This window comes from Delphinapterus leucas, chromosome 14 (assembly GCF_059928025.1).
Source record: "Delphinapterus leucas isolate spDelLeu-1000000601 "Yukka" chromosome 14, BTC_Dleu_Yukka2, whole genome shotgun sequence".
NCBI classification, from domain to species: domain Eukaryota; kingdom Metazoa; phylum Chordata; class Mammalia; order Artiodactyla; family Monodontidae; genus Delphinapterus; species Delphinapterus leucas.
Genome location: NC_143142.1, coordinates 34480541 through 34502874, shown reverse-complemented (window position 1 = coordinate 34502874; position 22334 = coordinate 34480541). Strand labels below are relative to the sequence as shown.

At 42.5% G+C, this 22334-nt stretch overlaps 1 protein-coding gene across 1 annotated transcript in view; it reads right to left on the bottom strand.

Moving 5' to 3' along the window:
* DLGAP1 (DLG associated protein 1) overlaps positions 1 to 22334 on the bottom strand; it is a 60858-nt gene that overhangs the window by 22736 nt on the left and 15788 nt on the right. Inside the window, exon 4 of the mRNA XM_089894252.1 lies at positions 2019 to 2440. Coding sequence (XP_089750378.1) covers positions 2019 to 2440 — 422 coding nt within the window. The remainder of the gene's footprint in view (positions 1 to 2018; positions 2441 to 22334) is intronic.

The window sequence follows — 22334 nt, the reverse complement described above, 5'->3', positions numbered from 1 at the left end:
GCTGTGCACCCGAGGCCACTGCTCCTTAGACATGGGCATTTTTCCCAGGAAAAGCTACTAGGCTTCGGGTATACTCACGGGGAAAGGAGAATAAGAAGATGCAACTGCTAAGAATTTCTTACCGAAAACTTCCCCCGCCCACTGCTGCCGGGCTGTGCTTCACACCCCTGTCACTTAGGCACAGAGCATATTCTCCCTGTGGATCCACACCTGGGTGAGCCTGCAGTGGCACCAATGGTTGGGTCAAGTGTCAAGGAGGTTTACTTTTCCACTGCTAAGTTGTTTGCACTCATAACATGCAAGAACAAAAGGAACGTTACAGAAACCCATTGATGGATTTTCTAACCTGCTCAGAAAGGCAACAAATAAGTTAGTCGGCGGGTGGATAGGGGTCAGAAGCAAGAAAAAGCAGAGAAGAGCTGTGAGCAAGACACAGAGCGGAAATCCCACAACCTGCAAACTGTCATTTTCCAGTCTCCATTCTCACAAAAGTACTTCCTTTAAGGAAAACTCACTGCTCCCGGACACTATTAGTTTGGTTCACTTAGTAAGTCAACTGAACATGATTTACAGAAAGCTCTCGATCTAATTATTAAGAAATTATTATTGTTTTTGTTAGGGATGATAATGCACGATGGTTATATACGTATACATAAAGTCCTTATCAGAGATACGTGGTGAAGTGACGGGATGCGTTGGATTTTCTTTAAGATCCTCTGGCAAAAATGATGACAAGTGGGGGAAGATGAGACCAGCCAGTAGTTGAGCTGGGTGATGGGAATACGGGGGTTCATTACAGTAAACTCTCTACTTTTGCAAGTGTTTTTAAATGTTCACAATAAAAAGTTAAATGATTTTAAAAATAGGTCTAGGGCTTCCCTGGTGGCGCAGTGGTTGAGAGTCCGCCTGCCCATGCAGGGGACACGGGTTCGTGCCCCGGCCCGGGAAGATCCCACATGCCGCGGAGCGGCTGGGCCCGTGAGCCATGGCCGCTGAGCAGCCTGTGCGTCCGGAGCCTGTGCTGCGCAACGGGAGACGCCACAACAGTGAGAGGCCCGCATGCCGCAAAAAAAAAAAAGGTCTAAAACCACATCACGCTAATACTCTTCCAGGTGGTTCCCACACAAAAATGAAGGCAGGCTTTGATGCCTACCACTGAATTGCTCTGATTCAAAAATATCATCGGATGGAAGATCCACCATTCATTTAATAATCGTTTTTCGGAGGGAAATAAACACGCAACAATGAAATACACACTGATTATAAATGCTATTCCAATTTCAAAATCGTTATTAATGTGCAACCGGACTGCAGTAATCTGGCAACTTCTTTGTCAACTGTTAATAGGAATCGTTGTTGTTAAAAGTCCAAGTCTGAAAAGAACGGCGTGCGGAGTCTCCGTTATTTATTTAACTTAACCATCCTTTATTTGATCATTTACTTTAACCCATTAAATTGGGTTAATTGCTTTAGCGGCTGAAGGTTTGCCTTCCTAAAACCTAAGGGGGAAAGTGCGGGCTAACCAGGTCCAAGGATGTCAATAAGCTTGGCGTCTACGGGCCTAGACACGACCGGCCTTGTTTTAATCCTGTATATTAATGAAAGTAATACACCTGTAAGATTATAAATGCCCAAGGCACGCGTATCTGGGGATCTTGAAACTATTTAGAATTTCTGTTCATTCCCTGCGGGAGCATCTTGGGGAAGAGAAACCGTGTCGGAAGCATGAGTCCACCCCACGTTGGTCCAGAGGTGGAGGTCGCGGGGGCAGAGGTAGAGAAGGTGTTACAGCTGCCTGGCGTGTGTGTGTGGGGGGCGGGGGGGGGGTTTGTCTTTATTGGGCACCAGGGGTGTGTGGACTCGGCCTGAACCGCCCAGCTCTTCCACACGTTCCCGTTTGGGGTGGGGACCTGCACGGCTTGCCCAGCGCTATGAAAGCATCCCTTCCCCGGCCCCGGGGACCCGGCCCCGGGGACCCGACCCCGGGGGCGCGTGCGCAGGCGCTGCGCCGCACTTACTGTCCTCGGGCAGGTTGTTCTCGCGCTCTTCTCTCTCCATCTGCTGGCACCACCCTTCCATGCGGTCCCGCTCCGCCTGGAGAAGCTTCAGAAACCAGTGGCCGTCCCGGTGGCACACTGACCTCTGCACGGCCTCCAGGGGGTCTTCGGTGATTGAGTCAATCCAGGGGTCTGGGGGCGGCAGAATGGAAGGGTCGAAATCCGCATCGAAGTCCTCGTCGGCCGCGCAGGCGTGGTAGTGGTTTCCTGAGCCCTGGATGCTGACCGTGGAGGTGCTGGCGTCCCGGGAGAACTGTCTGGCCACCGGGCCGGGGCATGAATTGTCCTCTATAGACTCCAGAGAGTTCTCCAGGTTATCGTGGAAGTCCAGGTCGGCCTGCACGGCCGTCGTCACACTGTTGGATCGAGTGAACCTGCGGAAGCTTGGAGGGATAGAGAGAGACGAGTTAGTTCAAGGATGTTTCTCAAAGCAGAATTACATTCTGCGTCTTTTCGTGGGTGTGCAAGAGGGGGTCTCATCTTCTCAGTCTGCAGAGGTAGCCCTTGACGCCGGCGCATCGATTGCCCTGGCTCTAGTGTAAAGAGCACAGAGCCCTCATCTCTGTTCAATATGGAATGTGAAAACGTATCTAGAGAAGGTTTAGAAGTGGACCGCAGGCACCGCTCTCAAAGCCAGAATGACGTCCGGGGTTCAACTTCCTCCCCAGATCGGCAGTGGCTTGAATCCTGACATTCAGTGAAGGGTAAATTTGGTGAGGGGTAAGGAAACAATTCAGTTATCTCTTAGTCTGCGTAATTTCCTTTGAAACAAGAGGAGAAAAAACAACAACAACAACAACCCACCTGGGCCAAAACTCGAATCCCACATAACCACATTTCCCAGGGACAGCTCTTACCTGAAAGCAAACTAAACTGTCATTAAGCTCCCCTTAACGTTAAAGCTCCTTCCCCTGGGAAGTCTTCACCTGTCTATTGATCACAGGGTCATCGTGATAATTTGATACAAAGCCTTTGGGGCAAAATCAGCTCGAGGTTCTAGAGTTTTCCGGTACCATCCTTCCCTGCGCCTTTAATTTCCCTCTCCATAGTTCTTCTACCGAGGTGATAAAAGACAACTTGTTAACACCATTTTATATGGACATACAACCAAATGGTTCTAGATTTCTCTTGACCCCTACCGCAAACGTGAGGATGTATGGAAGGAGGGAGGGGTGGGGAAGGACAGGGGAGCAGTGAATTCTTTCTCAGACAAGGGGCAAGGGAAGGTGTGGGCCTGAAGTAATTTAAAACACACCCCCAGAAAGCTTCCTTGGCTCCTAGAGCAGACAGGAAATGATGATTTAACAGGATATAAGAGGATATGTCTACTGAAGGCAGCATCAGGTATCTGTTACCCCCACTTTATACTTTTGTTTTTAAGGTAACTTCCTGATCTAATATTTTATTGATTTTTTATTCTGAAGAAATATATGTAACATAAAATTTACAAGTTTAACCATTTTTAAGTGTACGGTTCAGTGGCATTAAATACCTTCACACTGTTGTACAACCATCACCACCATCCATCTCCAGAACCTTTTCATCTTCCCCAGTTGAAACTCTGTACCCGTTAAACAACTCCCCATTCCCCCTTCCTTCCAGCCTCTGGCAACCACAATTCCACTTTCTGTCTCTCTGAATTTGACTACTCTAGGTCCTTCATGTAAGTTGAGTCATACGGTATGTGTCTTTCTGTCGCTGGCTTATTTCACTTAGCATGATGTCTTCAAGGTTCATCCATATTGTAGCATATGTCGGAATTTCCTTCCTATTTAAGGCTGAATAATATCCCATTATATGTATATAACACATTGTGTTTATTTTTTCATTCATCAGTAGACATTTGGGTTGCTTCCACCTTTTGGCTATTGTGAATAATTCTGCTATGAACATGGGTGTACAAATAACTCTTTGAGACTCTGCTTTCAATTCTTCTGGGTATATACCCAGAAGTAGAATTGTTGAATTATGTGCTAATTCTGTTTTTAATATTTTGAGGAGCTGTTTTCCCTAGCAGTTGTACCATTTTATATTCCCACCAACAATGCATGTTTTCCAGTTTCTCCACATCCTTGCCAACAGTGATTTTCTGACTTTTTCTTTTTTTTTAAATTTTTATTGGAGTGTAGTTGCTTTACGATATTGTGTTAGTTTCTGCCGTACAGCACAGTGAATCAGCTCTACATATACGTATATCCCCTCTTTTTTGGATTTCTTTCCCATTTAGGTCACCACAGAGCACCGAGTAGTTTCCTGTGCTATACAGTAGGTTCTCATTAGTTATCTGTTTTATACATAGTATCCATAGTGTATATATGTCAATCCCAATCTCCCAGTTCATCACCCCCCACTTCCCCCTTGGTATCCATATGTTTGTTCTCTATGTCTGTGACTTTTTCGATAGTAGCCCCTGCTTCCCCCTTGGTATCCGTACGTTTGTTCTCTACGTCTGTGACTTTTTCGATAGTAGCCCCCGCTTCCCCCTTGGTATCCGTACGTTTGTTCTCTACGTCTGTGACTTTTTCGATAGTAGCCCCCGCTTCCCCCTTGGTATCCGTACGTTTGTTCTCTACGTCTGTGACTTTTTCGATAGTAGCCATCCTAATGGGTGTGAGGTGATATATTTTCTTGACTGGCTCATGATTATGCCATGTTAAGATGGTTTATTTGCTAGCTGATTTTCAGTTAATATTCAATAGTGCCAGCCTTAAAGGAGAGTGCACTAAATAATGTCCATACAACATTTAATAAACCAGATTATATGCTTTTTTCTTAACTCTTGTGGAACACTCTATCAGAGCCAATTAATACTAATATTCTGGTCCCTCAGAAATAAATAATGAACAGACTGGAAGCCACAAAAAGGAGAGGGTACAATCATCTTAATCAGTCCATGTTTTCCCCCTAGAGAATAAATACCAACAAAGTAAATGACTGCACAGTTGGTCTGTGTTCATTATTAGGATGGTCACAATAATAAATGTTGTGATTCTCACCATTCATTTTATGAAGATAGGCCTGCCAATAAAGGCCAGCCCATCTCACTGTTTGCTGTTTGCAAGAAGTTATTTCTGTGGAAGGCATCAGGTGTGGCCATTTTTAAAAAAAATTTATTTATATAGTTTTGGCTGTGTTGGGTCTTCGTTTACTGTGTGAGGGCTTCCTCTAGTTGTGGCAAGTGGGGGCCACTCTTCATCGCGGTGCGCGGGCCTCTATCGCGGCCTCTCTTGTTGCGGAGCACAGGCTCCAGACGCGCAGGCTCAGTAGTTGTGGTCCACGGGCCTAGTTGCTCTGCGGCATGTGGGATCCTCCCAGACCAGGGCTCGAACCCGTGTCCCCTGCATTAGCAGGCAGATTCTCAACCACTGCGCCACCAGGGAAGCCCCAGGCGTGGCCATTTTATAAGTCCTTTAACTCCGAAATGGGTCATAGGAAAAATCGCTCAGTGTGGTAGTCTGAAAGAATGTCCTTCCTGGTCCTAGCAGTGAAAACAAGAAGAATTGTGCTACCGCGATTTTTCCAATAATCACCGGCTTCTTGGCTGCGAGAGGCCATTTCTGCCGCCTTCTTGTTCATCCACCAACACGTTAAATGACATCTGAAGCTGAGCTTTCTCTCCAGCTGCATGTGTGCGAACTGGTTGACTTTCCTCACAACAGTTGACATTCTACCTGTTCCACTAACACAAAATCCCAGCTATGAAAACACTCAGCTCCCCTCTCCAAGATCATGGGCTGCCAGAGGCATTCCATTTCCAAACTTAAGGAAGGCCCAGCGCCTTATTGCTTCCAGTCGGAGCAAACTTGCCGGAGACTGAGTCTGTTCCACACGCAAATCACAGTGACCCACTTTCCTTGTGCCTCTGTTTTTATCTACACAAAACCGTACCACCAGCATTCCTGACAGAGGGCTCCTGGCTATGAATCTTGTAAAGTATCCACCTTCTTCAGAAAAATTACTTGGCAGGAGATGAGTAGAAGTTTCCAGGTTAGTCACCCAGAAAGAAAGAAAAGTTAAGTAAAATTAAAGTGGTTTGGGATTAAAAGCGGTGCCTTTGAACTCAGGCAGCCCTGTGCAGGCTACACTGTTTCTCTAAATTAAGTTCCTTAAGCAAGTGCTTTCTTCTACCCTGAGTTTTCAAAGAATGTTCTGCTCTATGAAACGCTTTATGTCTTTCATGTGCAGAGTTCCTTCTGGGAGAAGGGTGCAATCAAGTTGTTGTTGTTTAAAAGTTTTGATAGGAACACAGAGGGAGTCATTGGGTTCCCTTCTGCGTTTCTGAAGAGAATAGATCAGTTGCTGGTGGATGGTATAAACCTGAAAGCTGAACCCCGTGGCCTGCTGTTTGCAAACCCACAATTTCCAGTCTTGAAGCTTCTTTGCCCCTTCATGCCCTAAAGGCAAAATGTGTGATAATTACAACTTCTGAAAAGGACCAGCCAATATTCTGGCCAAAGGAGCAGAAAACCATGAAACCAAAGACTGGACCAACCACTACGGGGTACAATACCTTGTCTGTTCTGAAGGCAAGAGGAAAGGCACTTGTGGGCATTCACCTCTGCTGTTGCTTTGTGCTCTTTCTATGAAACAAGTTTATATTTCTTTTTTTTAAATTAATTAATTAATTTTTGGCTGCATTGGGCCTTTGTTGCTGTGTGCAGGCTTTCTCTAGTTGTGGCGAGTCGGGGCCACTCTTTGTTATGGTGCACAGGCTGCTTATTGCCGTGGCTTCTCTTGTTGCAGAGTACGGGCTCTAGGTGTGCGGGCTTTGGTAGTTGTGGCGCGTGGGCTCAGTAGTTGTGGCTCGCCGGCTCTAGAGCGCAGGCTCAGTAGTTGTTGCGCACGGGCTTAGTTGCTCCGCAGCATGTGGGATCTTCCCAGGCCGGGGCTCGAACCCGTATCCCCTGCATCGGCAGGCAGATTCTTAACCACTGCGCCACCAGGGAAGCCCGAGTTTACATTTCTGATGAGAGGATTTTGTGTCCCGCTCCCACCACTTTTCTGTCCAGCAGATTCCAAATCAGTGAACAGATGGTAAATCTCAGAGGCCCATTCTCATCCCCTCTGTCTGATGGGGCTGTATTTAAACAAAATAAGTCATGAATGAAAACTAAGCACAGTCTATATCTTTAGACCGCACATGCTTTGTTCCTGCAAGTTGAACTATCTGAGACTCAAGCCATAAACTTATCTTAGGGAGACTCCCTCAGTCACACCCGTTACAGAATCCTCTGGTTCCTGGTTCTCTTTTCCATCCCTCTCATCCACATAATGGTTGCTTTTCAGGGCTAAATCTAGTTTCAAAGAAAAAAACGCTAGTCCTACGCTGTTCTTTCTTCTCTAGACACTTTTCCCGTGCCTGCTGTCAAGGCTGAATATATGTAGAATTCGAAAATGCTTTTCTTCAAAAGTGTGCCATCTTCGTCTCTTGGGAAATGGCCCTTAACCGATGTAAAAATCCAGGACGTCTCATTACATAAAATGAAAGATAGATCAAAAGGTAGGCAAGGGGGGTGAGGAGATTGATATCAAGAATTAAGACTTTTTCTAACAAAGAGGTTCACTCTTTCTGTCAGACGAGCTTCCCAGTTAGAACAGAGCACAGAGGAACCTACATGTCATGCAACCCTGCTCACAAGTTCAGTGGGAAAAAACTGTCCTGCTGCTTATTTTATGTGGTTAGCACTGTCCTATTGATGGATTGTAAAACTACCTCAACACAAGCATCTATTGGTTATTTAAAGCCCTCCACGTTCATCATACGTTTGCCTGAAGCTCTCTTTAAGCAAAGAAAATTAGAGTAGGTTTTCTACATGAAGACTCTCTCTAGGCCAAATAATCGTAATGCATTTGTCAAATAAAAGAAAGGGAGGGAATGGAAAGTGATGAGAGCGGGCTTGGTATTACCTGATACTGTCTGCGAGGGCCCAGCATTTGGCCGTTCTCGCCTTAGTACCGGCCGGGCAGGTGCTGTATCCCTGATGGCTGTCACTATGGGAACCTTGGTTGGGAGCCTCAACAAAAACATCCTTGAGCTGACTGTGCCCCAGAGGGAATGGCTTTCCCTCAGCAACCAGAACATTGGGTCATTCGATGGCTCCTGACCCCAGGTAACGAACAAAAGCCTGAGAAGTCTCACTCACAATTCTCTTTTATTGAGTCTTGTTTTGGGGTCAAATGGGGGCCATAGGCTTGTGAGTAAGATGGTTATTTTTCTTCTTGCCAACTAAATTATCTTGAAAAGCACGTAAAAAGAAAGAAAGAAAGAGGGAGAGAGGAGGAAGAGAAAGGAAGGGAGGGAGAGAGTGAAGAGGGAAGGAAGGAAAGAAGGAAGGAAGGAGGGAAGGAAGGAAGGAGAGAGAGAGAAAGAAAGAAAGAAAGAAAGAAAGAAAGGGAAAGAAAAAGATGTATGAGGCATATCAGGAATTGCCAAGTTTCAGGCTTTTGAAATTTAAATTGCATGAATGCCACACCTTTAAAAGTCAGGTGTACTGGAAGAACTATTTGGCTAGGTTATGGTATTGTTAACTTGGCAAAGAAGAGAGATTGTTTGTCAAGTATAATATGGAGGGTGAGTGCTAGGCTTTGTCATACTACAAGGAAGCTGTGCGGAGTGGGATTGATCCAAAGCTTCTGGGTTGGCAAAGGCTGGATGTTTTTGACTGCCGAAGTTCTTGCCAAGTCTGTGGTCCCTGAACTGGCTGTCAGAAGATGCTGCCTCCATGTTGGCTTTTTGTTTTTAACATTCTGCTTAGTTGAAAAGGCACAAATCACTACAAGCCCAAATGTTTACATATTTAAGTCACTTACAATCAAAAGAGATCTTTTGTAGCAGTTGACATGGTGTTAAAAGAGAAAACAATGCTCCCTTTCCACATGCTTGTTCCACCCAGTTTTGAGGCCACAAGCTTTAAGTGTGAAGCAAGGGAGATGTTAAAAACTCAGAATTGTATGGAAATAGAGGTAATTTTGGTGAAAAAACAAAAGTAGGCTTTTGTTTCTAGAAATGGGGAGCAGCTCTCATAATAGATGCTAGTGTGCTTTCCTTCCACACCTGTGACTCAATCTGTGCATTCACAAACCTGCTGACATGGCGAGTGTCCTTCACAAGCACATTTTTTTCTTTTTGCCACACGGTGCGACTTGCGGGATCTTAGTTCCCCCACGAGGGATTGAACCCAGGGCCCCGGCAGTGAGAGCAATGAGTCCTAACCACTGGACCGCCAGGGAATTCCGCACAAGCACGTTTTGATACCAGCATTTATCCCCCTAACCATTAAGTGTGTCCTCGAGGTCTGTGTATTATTTTGTAACATAGGAGAGAAGGAGATGGTTCCACCAACTGGGGAGAAGAAAGACCAGAAGCTATTATGCAAATAACCAAAATACCCATCTGCTCTCATCCCCATCCCATAAATGAACATAGATGAAAAGATCTTGGCCTTCCCTTTGCATGTCCACACCTCCAGACGCGCACATCCTGCTCTAGACATTCACTGTTTTCCAACTTCATCTATTTAACAAAGGAATGGCGGGTGAGGGAGTTGAAAAGGGAGGAAAAGGCCACAAAGTGACTTACTATCCATTTATTCCGGGATGAGTTTTCTCTAATTCCCTGGTCGCTGCAGGTAAATAGTCCTTGCAGTAACAATGACTCTCACTTGGATGAGCTCCAAATAAACAGGCCAGACAGTTAAGAAGTAGCTTACGAAGACATAAATGGAAATATTAAGTACACGTACACTAGGAAAGTAACATTCTGGAGTTTTCTTGCCAGAAAATTGCTGTGAGACCAGTAGCTTCTCTCCGTACAACCACTAAAGACATGTCGATTTGTCAACTTGACAATGTTAATAAATAACGCAAAAGTACACCATTGCAAAGCTTCTAGCTCCCCTTAACCCTTTCAATTGTGAGGACCAAAAATTATTGCTTGATAAATTGTTCCAAAACACATATAAATATCTAAGCTTATAAAAGATATTTGAGTGGGGATGGGGGCAGGAAGCCAGAACACATACCACGCACTTATCCACATTTATCTCTTGTTTCCGAACTAGAGATTATGAGAGCAATATAGCAACCTGGGAAATAGGGTAACAAGCAGAAAGGCAAGACCCAGGAGACTGGGCCTAGACCTTCAACTAAAAGTCTCCATCTGCGTGTAATGCTACTTTAAAATTGAAGGAACACTGCTGGAATGTTGAATCAGAGAACATACGCCTAAAAGAGGCCACTGGTGTTCATTGTATCCAACTTGTAAACTTTAGATATGGAAAGGTAAAGTTACTTTTAATTTGGATCTCTTTGATTAGAATGCTCTTTCTTTCCCTGTGATTTCCATACATTCCAGTACATTCCATGACCTTCCAACCAGAGAACAGTGCTAAATGACAGGGCTTACCCTACCTACAAGCCAAACAAAACCTACATTGATGAGTTCTGCTTCTGGCCAAGATGGAGTAAGAATGATTGAATTTATTTACACTTCTATCTGAAACAACTGTAAAAGAAGAGTTACATACCAAAAAACTGGTATTTATATGATCTATCAGTGGGTAATTGGAAGCTGAAATTAAAATAATACCATTTACAACAGCAAGAAAAATATGAAATATCAGTGAGCAAAGCTGACAGAATATGTGCAGGACCTAAAATAGCTGTAAAAAAAGAGCTTTAAAAAGAAGGAAGTTGGTGGTCTTACACTACCTGATTTCAAGACTTATAAAGCTACAATAGTCAAGACAGAGTGGCACTGGCATAAAGATGGACACTTAGATCAATGGAACAACATAGAGAATGCAAAAATATATCCATTTTTATATATCAATAAATATTTGGGAAAAGGTACAAAGAATATTCATATGCAAAAAATTTGACCCATACCTTGCACCATATGTAAAAATTAACTCAAATATAGGTCATAGACCATAAAATCGAAAACTATAAACATTCTGGAAGGAAACATAGAAAAACTTTGTCACCTTGAATTAGCCAAAGATTTCTTAGGTATGACACTGAAAGCACAATCCATAAAAGAAAAATGGGACTTTGTTAAAATTATGAATTACTGCTTTTCAACTCTGAGAGAATGAAAAGACAAGCCACAGACAAGGAGAAAATATTTGCAAATCTCCTGTCTGATAAAGAACGTGTGTCCAGAAGGTAAAGTACCCACACAACTCAATAATAATATATATAAAACTAGTTCTGTTTTTAAAGATTTGAATAGACATTTCACTAAAGAAGATATATGGATAGAAAATAAGTTCATGAAAAGATGTTCAACGTCATTATGCATTAGGGAAATGCAAATTAAAACCACAATGAGAGAATACCACGTATCTATTAACATTTCTAAAATTAAAAAGACCAACCATACCTAATATTGACAATAATATGGAGCAACTGGAACTCTTACACGGTAGGGATAATATGAAACAAAGGAACTTGCACACAGTAGGAATGTAAAATGTATACCACTTTGGAAAACTCTTTGGCTGCTTTTCAAAACATTAAATATTCACATCCCATTAGACCCAACACACTCCTAGGTTTTTACCTAAGAGAAATGAAAGCATATGTTAGATTAGTACACAATGTTCATAGCAGCTTGACTTTAATTACTCGAAACTGGAGATGACCTAAGTGTTCATCAACAGGTCACTGAATAAACAAAGTTGGTATATCCATACATTGGAACCCTAATTTGCAGTAAAAGGTTCAGACTATTCATACATGCAAAACATTGGATGAACCTCAAAGTCCTTATGCCAGCTGAGAGGAACCAGGCCAAAAAGGATTACGTACTCCAAGATTTTATTTCAATAAAATTCTGGAAAATGCAAACAAGTGACAGCAAGTGGGGAAAGTGGTAGGGGAGGAGGAGTGGGTGGGAAGGAGGGAGTGACTATATAGGAGGAGACTTTTGAGAGTGATGGATGTGTTCTCTATTTTGGTGGTGGTGATAGTTTCATTTCACATATATATATAGATTTGACAAATATATGTCAAAATTTATCAAAGTGTACACTTATGTATAGTTTACTGTATGTTCATTAACGTCAATAAAGCTGTTAAGGGCTTCCCTGGTGGCGCAGTGGTTGAGAGTCCACCTGCCGATGCAGGGGACACGGGTTCATGCCCCGGTCCGGGAAGATCCCACATGCCGCGGAGTGGCTGGGCCCGTGAGCCATGGCCGCTGAGCCTGCGCGTCCGGAGCCTGTGCTCCGCAACAGGAGAGGCCACAACAGTGAGAGGCCTGCGTACCGCAAAAATAAAATAAAATAAAATAAAGCTGTTAAAACAAAGTACATGATGGGATTTGGGGAGGTATCTGTGCTCTCAAGTGCCTCGCTCTCAGTGTAAAGTGGTACAGATTTTTTTTCAGGAGCTATTTAAAAATGGATATCAAGAACATTAAAAAATGTTATAATTCTTAGACCCAGGAATTCCATTTCAGGAAATGGGATCATCTGAAATAGTGAAAATACATACTGTACAAAGATATTTATCACAATATTATATATTATTATTTTGATCAGTCCACTTTTTATGTTTATACATGCACAGTTTTTTGTTTTTTTTGTTTTTGCAGTACACGGGCCTCTCACTGTTGTGGCCTCTCCTGTTGCGTAGCACAGGCTCCGGATGCACAGGCTCAGCGGCCATGGCTCACGGGCCCAGCCGCTCCGCGGCATGTGGGATCTTCTCGGACCGGGGCACAAACCCGTGTCCCCTGCATCGGCAGGCGGACTCTCAACCATTGCACCACCAGGGAAGCCCCATGCACAGTTTTAAAATATCAAATGGTTCCACAAGGCTGGCTATGAAAAATAGAAATTCCTGGCCTACTTACATAACAATGTACTGCTCCAGAGGCAGCCACTTATAAACACTATTTCTAAATAACAAAAATTGCTATTCTTTTTTTATATTCAGCATTTGTCCATAGGAAAGATGAAGATTTAGATTTCTCTCACCTCATCATCATTCTTCCTTCCTCTCTCAGTGTCTCTGTCTCTGTCTCTGTCTCTGTCTCTGTCTCTCTCTCTCTCTCACACACACACACACACACACACACACAAATGCATTTCTGGTCTGTTCCTGTATTTTTCCATTCTCCTAATATACTTGCATTGTAAATTTGGACCAATATTCAGACCTTGCCTTTTATGGCCACATTATTATGAGCAGAAAATAGTATTCACAGCTGACCATGTGTTATGGGCTGAATTGTGTGCTCCTCCCACAAATTCCTGTTGAAGTCCTAATTCCCCGTACCTCAGAATGTGACTGTATTTGGAGATAGGGCCTTTAAAGAGGTAATTAAAGTAAAAGGAAGTCATGTGGTTGGGCCCTAATTCAGTGTAACTGATATCCTCAAAGAAGAGGAAATTTTGACACAGACAGACACAGAGGGAAGAACATCTGAAGACAGGAAGGAGATGGCCATCTACAAACCAAAGGCTGCAGAAGAAATCAACATTCCCGACACCTTGATCTTGGACTTCTAGCCTCCAGAACTGTGAGGAAATAAATTTCTGTTGTTTAAGCCACCCAGTCTGCGATACTTTGTTATGGCAGCCCTAGCAAACAAATATGCCATATTAAATTCTACTTCCTGCACATTTTTTTCCTTTTAAAAATTTGCTTAACTTTTATGTACTTAGCACTTAATCCTCAAAATTCCTCCAGGTATGTAAATGTCCTCTCCGTGCATTGAAACAGATTAGGAATTCTACCAGTCTTCCTGAAGAAATCTTTCACAGCTTCTGACCTGCTCCCTCTCACCTGGTCACTCCCCAGACCTGCTGCACCACCATTGTCTGGGAATTCCTTTCCTCCATCATCCTTTCCTTTCCCCCTTTCTTGTGCTGGATCATGTGTTTCTTGAATTCTATATTTACTTCTTTCTTTGCTTTTCTCCTTTTTGTACATCTTTCTAGAAATGTCTTCACGTGTACCTTCCAACTCTTCTGTTGGGTTTTCCAGTTCTCTGTTAAATTTTTAATTTCTTTTTTTAAAATATAAGTTTATTTATTTTTGGCTGCATTGGGTCTTCGTTGTTGTGCACGGGCTTTCTCTAGTTGCGGCGAGAGGGGGCTACTCTTCAGTTGTGGAGCGCGGGCTCTAGGCGCATGGGCTTCAGTAGTTGTGGCATGCAGGCTCAGTAGTTGTGGCACACTGGGCTTAGTTGCTCTGCGGCATGTGGAATCTCACGGGACCAGGGCTCAAACCCGTGTCCCCTACATTGGCAGGTGGATTCTTAACCACTGCACCACCAGAGAAGTCCCAGATAGGAGACTTTTCAGCCAACTTTGAGCTGGGATAGCATATCACCAGGACCCAAAGAAGGAGAAAAAATCAGTTTATCTGAAATGAACAAATAAACCTATGTGACAAAGGAAAGCAGTAATAACGATTAAATCAACAACATCATTTCTTTTTCAAGTTCCACTTGAGTAAAAGGAGCAATTGCATTTTTTAATCAGTCTTTTCGAAAATGTTCCTCTTAAACAAATGAAGTGTTTCCCTTACTGTAAGCCCGTCATTTTTTGTTTCTGTCTTAACCAGACAAGATTTATTAACTTGTGTTTCACCGTCCTTGGGCCCCACTCTACCACATGCCTCCTTGAAAGGCACAGTAAAAGCCTCCGGAGAAGTCTGTGCCTTGGTGAGGGGCTCATCCACTGCGATCTTCAGGGTCAGGTGATCTGACTGGGCTTTCACCTGCAAAATCCCTGATGGTGGTTTCTTTGGGTCTTTGGGCTCAGACTGGTCCACTCTCCCACCATAGACTGTTCCATATGCCCGTGTAGAGGGAACGTGGCTGCCGGGATTCTGGGAGCTGAGTGAACATAGAACGCTTAGGGCAGGTGCCTCAACATTATGTTTGTGAATTTTCATTTATCCTCCTATTTTCATTACAGCAAACTGCCCTCAACTGTCCTCCAGACCCAGGACCCTTTGTTTTAGCCTCTGAAGGGAAGCCTCCTGTCTCCTGCCAGAGTGGGGAAGGGCTGTCTTTCACCTGACTGTAGATTCAGACAGCTTTTAGCTCCACCTTCACCCCTACATCCAGTGCTGTCAATGCCTGTGCCTTTTGTGGGTTCTGAAGCTTAAATTGAATTACATCTTAGATTTCTGCATCACTGGCTTTAGATTCAGCTTTTTCTGGTTGCCTAAGTCAGGTATCACTTGTCTGTCTGCCTTCCAGCTTTCACAATTTTGCTGTTGTATTTTTTCCTCTTTTGTTCTCTTCATCCTTGACAGTTTGTGCCAAAACAAACACAAAATCCTTTTACTGTCATTTAGTTTCAGAAGGTCTCAAAGATTGATGTGTATATGTTTTTCGCCACCTTTAATCAAAAGTCAATCTAGAAATAATGTAGATATTCAACAGGGAGAGAAAGGGGAAGCAAATTATGGTCTACACATATTCTTGAATATTGTGTAACCATTAAAAGAAGTATTTGTCATGAATTTTTAATAATGATAAAGCCCTTGTAATAGTTGATTTTTAAAACATTACTGAATTTTATACATAGGATGATTTCAACAACTTTCAAAATGTTCATGGAAAAAGCATGGGTAAAAATATATCCCTTTATTAGCTCATGGTTAATGGATGGGATTATGGGAAATTTTAATTTTATTTCTGTAATTTATAAATTTTCATAATGTATAAATACTATCTTACTTTTCTTATCATTAAGTATATTAATAACACACAATTGTTATAGAAAAGATAGATAACGCTTAAAAAGATATCTCTCTATCTCTCCATCCACATGTAAAATCACAGTTTTTTCAATTGCTCCAAAGTACATCAGAGAGTTATACAAACTGTTAACACACTGCTGTATGTTTTCCTGCAAGTAAATCTGCATGCTATTTTTATAACGAAAATGATAATATTCTTCCTCTTTGTGTCCACTGTTAAAGAGTCTTGGAGTCACTAGTGGGCTAATGTAAGAAAGTCTAGTTTGAACTACTGTTGAAATACAATTGTTACTTGGAAGGAAAGAGGAGATCCCTGGGAGTCTTTTAGCTTTTTCACCTAAGTCAATAGAAAGGGTTGGTTTACTAGATTTGCTAATTATCAGCTTGAAAGACAAGAAGACCTCATGCAAACTCCTGGCGAGTAGTCCAAAGGATGAGAGAGAATGGGGGTGGGATGCTTGGAGGCCCTGCAATAGAGCAGCAGCTGAGGGGAGTGTCCCTGGGAGAGGGGTTGGCAAGATGTGCCTGCTTTGCTTAGGATCAGTCCTGCAGAGCAGCAAAAATATGCCATGTGGATCCTATCGAATAATCCTACTAGCTGACCCGTGAAACAGGAATTGGGGACAGATAGCTAATGTTGGATGGAGAGGAGGCATTTCTTTATTGGCTTAAGAAAGCAATCTTGCTTCAAAACCACATGCATTCATTGACTCTGGCTTGGAGCTGCCATGGCATTTAAACTAGTGATCTTTAGGCAGCCTTCCTCTGTGCCCAGTCCCCACGGTGAGGCAGCTCTGGAGAATGGACGTGGCACTTCTGCTACCAATGGCATTTTCAGGATGTGATGGCTGCCTGAAAATATACCAGGAAGATTTGTGATACTCCATTTCGATTCTTTTTCTTGAAGTAGGTTGGTTACCCAGTGCATTTTATGTTTTTACTAATGAGTTATTAATTTTCCTTTTGTTTGGATAGGGAACACTGAAGAGCACCCTGAATTTACAAGTCTGCCTCTGAATAGATGGATCAGGCAGATGGACTTTGTTATGTCGGATTTGGTTCCTAAATTGTGATGGTTTCAAAAGGTGGTGAGGAGTCTCTGAGCCTCTTCCGAAGTCTTTTAATCCTCCTCTCTTTGCACTATCTCTTTCTTTCTCTGGCTCTATTTTCTTTCTGTTTTCACTTTTTGTTAGGTTAGTGTTGTTTATCAGTCTGTTTACTTGGGGAAGGAAAAGATGGATTGTAATGGCCATTCAATGCGAAAATAACAGTCTCATCTTTATCACTGGATAATTTTTTTTTTTTTTTTGCGGTATGCGGGCCTCTCACTGTTGCGGCCTCTCCCGTTGCGGAGCACAGGCTCTGGACGCGCAGGCCTAGCGGCCACGGCTCACGGGCCCAGCCGCTCCGCGGCACGCGGGATCCTCCCAGACCGGCGCACGAACCCGCGTCCCCTGCATTGGCAGGCGGACTCTCAACCACTGTGCCACCAGGGAAGCCCTGGATAATTTAAAAAAAAAAAAAAAATCCCACAGCTGTCTTTAAGAAATCTCATCTGCCCAGTTTTGTGCTTTAAGATCCTATCTAATTGAGTGGATACCAGCAAAATTATAAAAAGAATTATCATTAGAAACAGAAGAAACAAGTAATCCCTGCTTGTTTGACAGGGGGTTTCTTTTGGAAAGGCTCAAAACAATCATTAACATCCATTTTTTAATGCTTATTTACTTCATAGCGGTTAACTGCAAAGTGACCTTTGAGGACGGGTATATTTTGGAAGGTTAAGCGGCAAGATTGGGGCTGCTAGCCCTTTTGTGGGATGAATATAAAAGAAATCACTCAAAAAAAAAAAAAAAAAAAAAGAAACCACTCAGGGCTCCCCTGGTGGCGCAGTGGTTGGGAGTCCGCCTGCCGATGCAGGGGACACGGGTTCATGCCCCGGTCTGGGAAGATCCCACATGCCGCAGAGCGGCTGTGCCCGTGAGCCATGGCCACTGAGCCTGCGCGTCCGGAGCCTGTGCTCCGCAACGGGAGAGGCCACAACAGTGAGAGGCCCACGTACGGCAAAAAAAAAAAAAAAAAAGAAAAAGAAATCACTCAGTTTACGGAGGAACTGAGCATCCTACAGACTTCAATAATTTATTAATTATTCAACTTTTTAATAACATGATGAAAGTAGCTCATTTGAAGTTTGGGAGTTGCTGTTAGGTATGTCCAAATAATGTAATATTAAACACTCCTGTAGATGGACAAGTGTCAGGGCATGAATTTGGTGATATAGAATTATTGACTGCAGGGGAAATGTTTGAAGTACATTTAAAAAATTAAGATGATTTGCTCTTATTTTCATTTTATATTTTATTATTTTTTTTTACTTTTACTTTTGGCCTTGACCAGGGATCAGGGGCCAACCCGTACCCCCTGCATTGGGAGCGCGGAGTGTTAACCACTGGACCTCCAGGGAAGTCTCAATTTTCTTTTTTTTTTTTTTTTTTTTTTTTTTTTGCGGTACGCGGGCCTCTCACTGCTGTGGCCTCTCCCGTTGCAGAGCACAGGCTCCGGACGCGCAGGCTCAGCGGCCATGGCTCACGGGCCCAGCCGCTCCGCGGTATGTGGGATCTTCCTGGACCGGGGCACGAACCTGTGTCCCCTGCATCGGCAGGTGGACTCTCAACCACTGCGCCACCAGGGAAGCCCTCTCTTATTTTTAAAGAAAAGATGGTATAATTGCTTTCTTGAGATGTCAATCTTTAGAGAGATTCTATTTAGGTACCTAATAGAATAGGAAACACTTATATAGTGCTTCCTGTGTGTCAAGTATTTTTCTAAATGTTTTACATATGTTAAACAAAACACTCCAGGACAACACTGATGTTTACCCTATTGTGTATCCTTCTCTCTTTTTTTTAAAATTAATAAACTTTAGAGAAGTTTTAGGTTCACAGCAAAACTGAGCAGAAAGTGCAGCGATTTCCCATATACCTCCTACGCCTTGACATATACAGCTTCCCCGCCATCACCATCTCCCACTGGAGTGATGCATTTGTTACTAGTGATGAGCCTACATTGACATATCATTACCATCCAAAGTTCACAGCTCACATTAAAGTTCACTCTTGGTGGGGTGAATTGTATGGGTTTGCACAGATGTAAAATGACACCACTGCAGTATCATACAGAATAGTCTCAGTGCCCTAAAAATCATCTGTGCTCTGCTTATATACACTTCCCCCGAACACTTTTTTCCTACTGTCTCTATAGTTTTGCCTTTTCCAGAGTGTTGTATAGTTGGAATCATACAGTATGTAGCCTTTTCAGATTGGCTTCTTTTACTTAATAACCTGCATTTAAGTTTCCTCCTTGTCTTTTTGTTGCTTGATAGCTTATTTCTTTTTCTTATTTCATTGCTGGTATACAGGATAGTGACTAACTTTTGTATATTCACCTTGTATCCTGCAAACTTGGTATAATTATTTGTTAGTTCCAGGAGTTTTTTTGTCAATTCATTCAGATTTTCTAGGTAGACAATCGTGTTATCTGTGAACACAGTTTTGTTTCTTCTTTTCTAATCTGTATACCTATTATTTCCTTTTCCTGCCTTACTGCACTAACCAAGACTTCCAGTATGATACTGAAAAGCAGTGGTAAGAGGGAACATTCTTGCCTCGTTCCTGATCTTAGCACAAAAGCTTCAAGGTCCTCACCATTAACTAATATGTTGGCTGTAGGTTTTTCATAGATATTCCTTATCAAGTTGAGAAATTTCCCCTCTATTCCTAGTTTGCTGAAAATTTTTGATCAGGAGTTAGTATTGGATTTTGTCAAATGCTTTTTCTGCATTTATTGATGTGTTCATGTGGTTTTTCTTCTTAGCCAGTTGATGTGATGGATTACATTAATTGATTTTCAAATGTTGAACCAGCCTTGCATATCTGAGATAAAACCTACTTGGTCATGGTGTACAATTTGTTTTATATATTGTTGAATTTGACTTGTTAATACTTGAGAATTTTTGCATCTATGTTCGTGAGAGATATTGGAATGCAGTTTTCTTTTCTCATCATGTCTTTTTCTGGTTTTGGTATTAGTGTAATGCTGGCCTCATAGAATGATTTAGGAAGTATTCCATCTGCTTCTATCTTTGGAAGAGATTATAGGAGATTGATATAAGTCATTCCTTAAATATTTTGTAGAATTCACCAGTGAGCCCATCGGGCCTGGTGATTTCTCTTTTGGATGATTATTATTTATTGATTCAATTTCTTTAATAGATATAGGCCTATTCAGATTGTCTATTTCTTCTTGTGTGAGTTTTGGCAGATTTTATATTTTAAGGAATTGGTCCATTTTATCTAGGTTATTATTTGTGGGCATAGAGTTGTTTACATGGGCCTCTCACTGTTGTGGCCTCTCCTGCTGCGGAGCACAGGCTCCGGACGCGCAGGCCCAGCGGCCATGGCTCACGGGCCCAGCCGCCCCGCAGCATGCAGGATCCCCCCGGACCGGGGCACGAACCCGTGTCCTCTGCATTGGCAGGCGGACCCTCAAGCACTGCGCCACCACGGAAGCCCCCTTTATTATCCTTTTAATTTCCATGGGATTTGTGTGATGTCTCCCTCTAATTTCTTTTTTAAAATTTCTTTTATTTATTTATTTTTGGCTGTGTTGGGTCTTCGCTGCTACGCACAGGCTTTCTGTAGTGGGCTACTCTTTCGTTGAGGTGCGCAGGCATCTCATTGCAGTGGCTTCTCTTGTTGCAGGGCACAGGCTCTAGGCATGCGGGTTTCAGTAGTTGTGGCACGCGGGCTCAGTAGTTGTGGCTTGTGAGCTCTAGAGCGCAGACTCAGTAGTTGTGGCGCACAGGCTTAGCTGCTCTGCGGCATGTGGGATCCTCCTGGACCAGAGATCAAACCCATGTCCCCTGCATTGGCAGGCAGATTCTTAACCACTGTACCACCAGGGAAGTCCCTTAATTTCTGATATTAGTAATTTGTGTCTTCTTTCTTTTTTTCCTTAGTTAGCCTGACTAGAGGCTTATCAATTTTATTGGTCTTTTCAAAGAATAAGCTTTTGGTTTTGTGGATGTTCTATATTGATTTGCTATTTTCAGTTTCATTAATTTCTTTTCTAGTTTTTATTGTTTCTTTTCTTCTGCTTACTTTGGATTTAATTGCTCTTCTTCTTCAAGTCTGGTAAGGTGGAAGCATAGGCAATTGACTTTAGGCCTTTCTTCCTTTCTAACATATGCATTCAATGCTATAAATTTTGCTCTAAGTGCTATTTTTGCTGCATCACACAAGTTTTGATAAGTTGTGTTTTTATTTTCATTCAGTTCAAAATATTAAAAATTTTCTATTGAGAGTTCTTCTTGGACTCATGTGTCATTTGGAAATGTATTGTTTAATCTCTAAATATTTTGGAAATTTCCAGCCGTCTTTCTGTTATTGATTTCTAGTTTAATTCCACTGTGGTCTGAGAGCAGACATTGTGTAACTTTTATTCTTTGAAATGTATCAAGATATGTTTTGTTGCCAGAATGTGGTCTATCTCGGTGAATGTTCCATGTGAATTTGAGAAGAATGTGTAATCTACCGCTGTTAGATGAAGTAGTCTACGGATGTCAATTATATTCAGATGATTGATGACGCTGTTGAGGTCACTTCTGTCTTTTCTGATATTTGGCTTTCTGGATCTGTCCATTTTTGTTAGAGGGGGTTGAAGTTTTCAAATATAAGAGTGGATTCATCTATTTTTCCTTGCAGTACTATCAGTTTTTGCCTCATGTATTTTGATGCTCTTATTAAGCATATAAACATTAAAGATTGTTATGTCTTTTTGGAGAACTGAACCCTTTATCATTATGTAATATCCCTCCTTATCTCTGATAATTTCCCTTACGCCAAAGTCTGCTGTCTGAAATTAATGTAGCCACTCCTGCTTTCTTTTGACTAGTGTTAATATGGTATATCTTTCTCCATTCCCTTACTTTAAAAAAATTTTTTTTAACATCTTTATTGGAGTATAATTGCTTTACAATGTTGTGTTAGTTTCTGCTGTATAACAAAGTGAATCAGCTATATGTGTACATATATCCCCATATCCCCTCCCTCTTGCATCTCCCTCCCACCCTCCTTATCCCACCCCTCTAGGTGGTCACAAAGCAGCGAGCTGATCTCCTTGTGCTATGCAGCTGCTTCCCACTAGCTATCTATTTTACATTTGGTAGTGTATATATGTCAATGTTACTCTCTCACTTCGTCCCAGCTTACCCTTACCCCTCCCTGTGTCCTCGAGTCCATTCTCTATGTGTGCATCTTTATTCCTGTCCTGCCCCTAGGTTCATCAGAACCATTTTTTTTTTTTAGATTCCATATATATGTGTTAGCATATGGTATATGTTTTTCTCTTTCTGACTTATTTCACTCTGATCCGTTACTTTTATTCTTATTTTTAAAATAAATTTATTTATTTTTGGTTGCGTTGGGTCTTCGTTGCTCCACACAGGCTTTCTCTAGTTGCGGCGAGCGGGGGGCGGGGGGGGCTACTCTTTGT